The sequence below is a fragment of the Lipotes vexillifer genome, unplaced genomic scaffold (genome assembly GCF_000442215.2).
Source record: "Lipotes vexillifer unplaced genomic scaffold, Lipotes_vexillifer_v1.1 scaffold729, whole genome shotgun sequence".
Taxonomy (NCBI): domain Eukaryota; kingdom Metazoa; phylum Chordata; class Mammalia; order Artiodactyla; family Lipotidae; genus Lipotes; species Lipotes vexillifer.
The window spans coordinates 890,347-893,947 of record NW_006780914.1 but is presented as its reverse complement, the minus strand read 5'-3'; the positions used below and the strand labels follow the sequence as shown (position 1 = coordinate 893,947).

At 37.8% G+C, this 3,601-nt stretch overlaps 1 protein-coding gene across 1 annotated transcript in view; it reads left to right on the top strand.

Moving 5' to 3' along the window:
• NRIP1 (nuclear receptor interacting protein 1) overlaps positions 1–1,169 on the top strand; it is a 3,873-nt gene extending 2,704 nt beyond the window's left edge. The window contains exon 2 of the mRNA XM_007454288.1: positions 17–1,169. Within this exon, the coding sequence (XP_007454350.1) occupies positions 17–1,169 (1,153 nt within the window). The remainder of the gene's footprint in view (positions 1–16) is intronic.
• Positions 1,170–3,601: the final 2,432 nt, after the last annotated feature.

The window sequence follows — 3,601 nt, the reverse complement described above, 5'->3', positions numbered from 1 at the left end:
TGCCCTTGAGCCACGCCGCTCAGGGCGCCCCCTTCTTAGGCATGGCTCCTGCCTTGCAGGGAAGCACAGCTGTCTTACCAGCATCCGAGGGCTTCAAATCGGAGCCGGTCTCACCTCAGGATTTTTCTTTCTCTAAGAACGGTCTGCTAAGTCGACTGCTGAGACAAAACCAAGAGAGTCACCCGGCTGATGACCTGGACAGCAGTCACAGAAATAGTGAACTGACACTTGTAGAATCAAAGAATCTTTGCATGGTCCCTAAAAAAAGGAAGCTTCATACTGAGCCGTCAGAAAATCCATTTAAAAAGATGAAAAATAACATAGTCGATGCTGCAAACAGTCACAGTGCTCCGAAGGTGCTGTATGGGTCCTTGCTTAACCAGCAAGAGCTGAAGCTTAGCAGAAATGATCTTGAGTTTAAATATCCTGCCAGTCATGGTTCAGCGAGTGACAGCGAACACAGGAATTGGGCCAGAGAGAGCAAAAGCTTCAACGTTCTGAAACAGCTGCTTCTCTCAGAAAACTGTGTGAGAGATTTGTCTCAGCACAGGAGTAATTCTGTCGTCGACAGTAAAAAAAAAGGACACAGAAACACTGTGACCAATAGCAAGCCTGAATTCAGCATTTCTTCTTTGAACGGACTGATGTACGGTGCAGCTCAGCCCAACAGCTGCATGGGCCACAGGACATTTCCATACCCAGGTGTAGGAAAACCTCCTGTGAGCCCTCCTTTCCCTGAGCACCAGGGCTGCGCAGGGTCTAGACCAGAATCTGGGCTTGTGAATGGGTGTTCCGTGCCCAGTGAGAAGGGACCCATCAAGTGGGTTATCACAGATGTGGATAAGAATGAGTATGAGAAAGACTCTCCGAGACTGACCAAAACTAACCCAATACTGTATTACATGCTCCAGAAAGGAGGCAATTCTGTTACCAGTCGAGAAACACAGGACAAGGACATTTGGAGGGAGCCTTCGTCTGCTGAAAGTATCTCACAGGTTACAGTCAAAGAGGAGTTACTTCCTGCTGCAGAAACTAAAGCTTCTTTCTTTAATTTAAGAAGCACTTACAATAGCCATATGGGAAATAATGCCTCTCGCCCACAGAGTGCAAATGGAGAAGTTTATGGACTTCTGGGAAACGTGCTAACAATAAAAAAAGAATCAGAATAAAATGTACCTGCCATCCATCTTTGGATCTTTTTAAAACTAACGAGTATGAACTTGAGATCTGTATAAATAAGCGCATGATTTGAGAAAAGCATGGTATAATTGAAACTTTTTCATTTTGAAAAGAATTGGTTAACTGTGATGTTTAAATATGCATACCACTTCTTGCTTTACATTAGATGTCATGAGGAAGCTGCTGAACTAGCAATTGGTTGTTTAACACCTTCTTATGCATCAGACAACAACTGTGAGTAGCCCATGAATGATATTCTTTTTTAATCATAAATAATAGGCGTAAATTAAAATGTGAATCTCCACCTACAGTGGATTAATGCATTGCTGCCTTTATTAGGGTACTTTATTTTGCTTTTCAGAAGTCAGCGTACATAACACGTTTTTTTAAAGTCCAAATTGTTAAATAATAACTCCTTAAAGGATAATTATTGAATCAGAAAACCTAATACTGATTCATTTTTTCAGTTCAAAAACAAATTAGAAAAAAAATATGCCTACATTTTTCACTTTTGCTAAAAAAAAAAAAGAAAAAAAACACATTTATTTTTAATTCTTGGAAGGGGTTTTGTGGTTCCTCAATGTGTCTGCCCCACCCCAATCCTTTTCAATATACTATATTTCTTTAAACCTTGTACTACTTAGTAAACATTGATTACAATTGATGGAAGTTTGATAGATCTTTAAAAAAAAGGCAGATTTCCATTTTTGTATTTTAACTACTTTACTAAATTAATATTCCTCCTTTTACAGAATTAGGAAAGTTAACACGTATCTTCAGGTGGTTTCCTGAATAGTTGAAATAAGAAGTTGTTTTTAACAAGCAAAATGGCTTTTCTTTGGACAGTTTTCACCATCTCTTGTAAAAGCTACTTCTCACCGTTTCTCTGGTACCTGTGAGTCTTATGACCAGGGTTTCCTAAAGTTGGACTCAGACCACCTACATTAGAATCATCTGGAGCACTTGTTTTAAAATGCAGATCCCTAGGCAGCATCTCAGATCTGCAGAACAAGAATCTCTGCTAAGTGGACCTGGGAATCTTCCTTCTGCATCTTAATGTACTCCCTAGGTGTTTCTTCTGCACACTGAAATTTGAATTTTGCAAGTTGAAACCATTGCCTATGACTTCTCTCAACACAGGATTGTGAACAAACTATTTGATGCCTGTTTTTTCCCCAGTACAGTCACACATCAACTCAAAATTTGCAATATTGTACTTCATATATTACTGCTATGTCTTTGGAAATCGGGTTCAGAATACTTTTTATGACAAAAAAAATCGGGTGGAGGGGACAACTTTCATATTTGGCTCAACATCTCAGGAAAATCTGTGATTATTTGTGTGTTCTAATGAGTAACATCTACTTAATTAGCCTTAGGGATGGAATAACAGGGCCACTTAACCAAACTCAGGTGATTCCAGGATGGTTTGGCAACTCTTCCTGAATACATCCTTAACTTCTATTAAAACCATTGTCCTAAGAACAGTGCTGACAAAGATGAAAACATTTATTTCAAACCCAAGAAAGGCACTGAACTCAGATTGACTAAACAAAAAAGTACAAAGGGCACATATACATGACAGATTTGTACACAGTCACTCCATCGGGTCTGTTATTTTAAAATAGTGATTAAAAGTAAACATTGATGTTTTCTTGGAAGAACTTAATGTATGATCGAGCCGCATGGGGTTTCTATCTCGAAACAAGTCCGTGCTTTTCAGTTCAGTTTTTACAATCCACAATTCTTTCACCAGATATTTTTGGGTTTAATTGTGAGCTGAGTTAGCAACTGACCTATCAAAAAAATTGTTATATAATCGACTGTTAATTAGAATGAAATCTATTTGAAATTGTTCTACTTGAGGTTGTTTCTAAGATTTTTATATTAAAAATGGGCGTTATTTCCTAATATGATCTAAAACCCTAAATGATTATTTTTTTCTCAAAATAATTTGTAAATAGTTACTGGATATATTATAAAATAATAGGAGCGAATATTATGCTACATCATGAAAATTCCACTGGCCAGTGAAGATATTCAACTCCATCCCATCTTTATTCTGTGACAATCTTATTGTCTACACTGTATAAATAAGCTTTTAAACAAGTCATTTTTTTCTGCCATTGTGAAAGGTCTGGAGCCTTAGAAGTATGCTAGAAAAAAATATTGATATTCCCCCTTGGTTAGGGGACAATGGGCTTTTACAAGGGGGTGAAACTCAGGTCAGGAAAAAGAACATCAAGGGCCAGCGTTGCTTTTTTTTTGTTTCTTTGGTTGGTCATTTGTTTTGTTGTTGTTGTTACTGTTGTCAGCAGTCAAAGATACGAAGGTATGTCATATATAAATAAACATGACCACAAAGAAACCTGTGCTGATTTACTAGAGTGTCCCCAATTTGAGTTTAGTATGATTTTAAAGA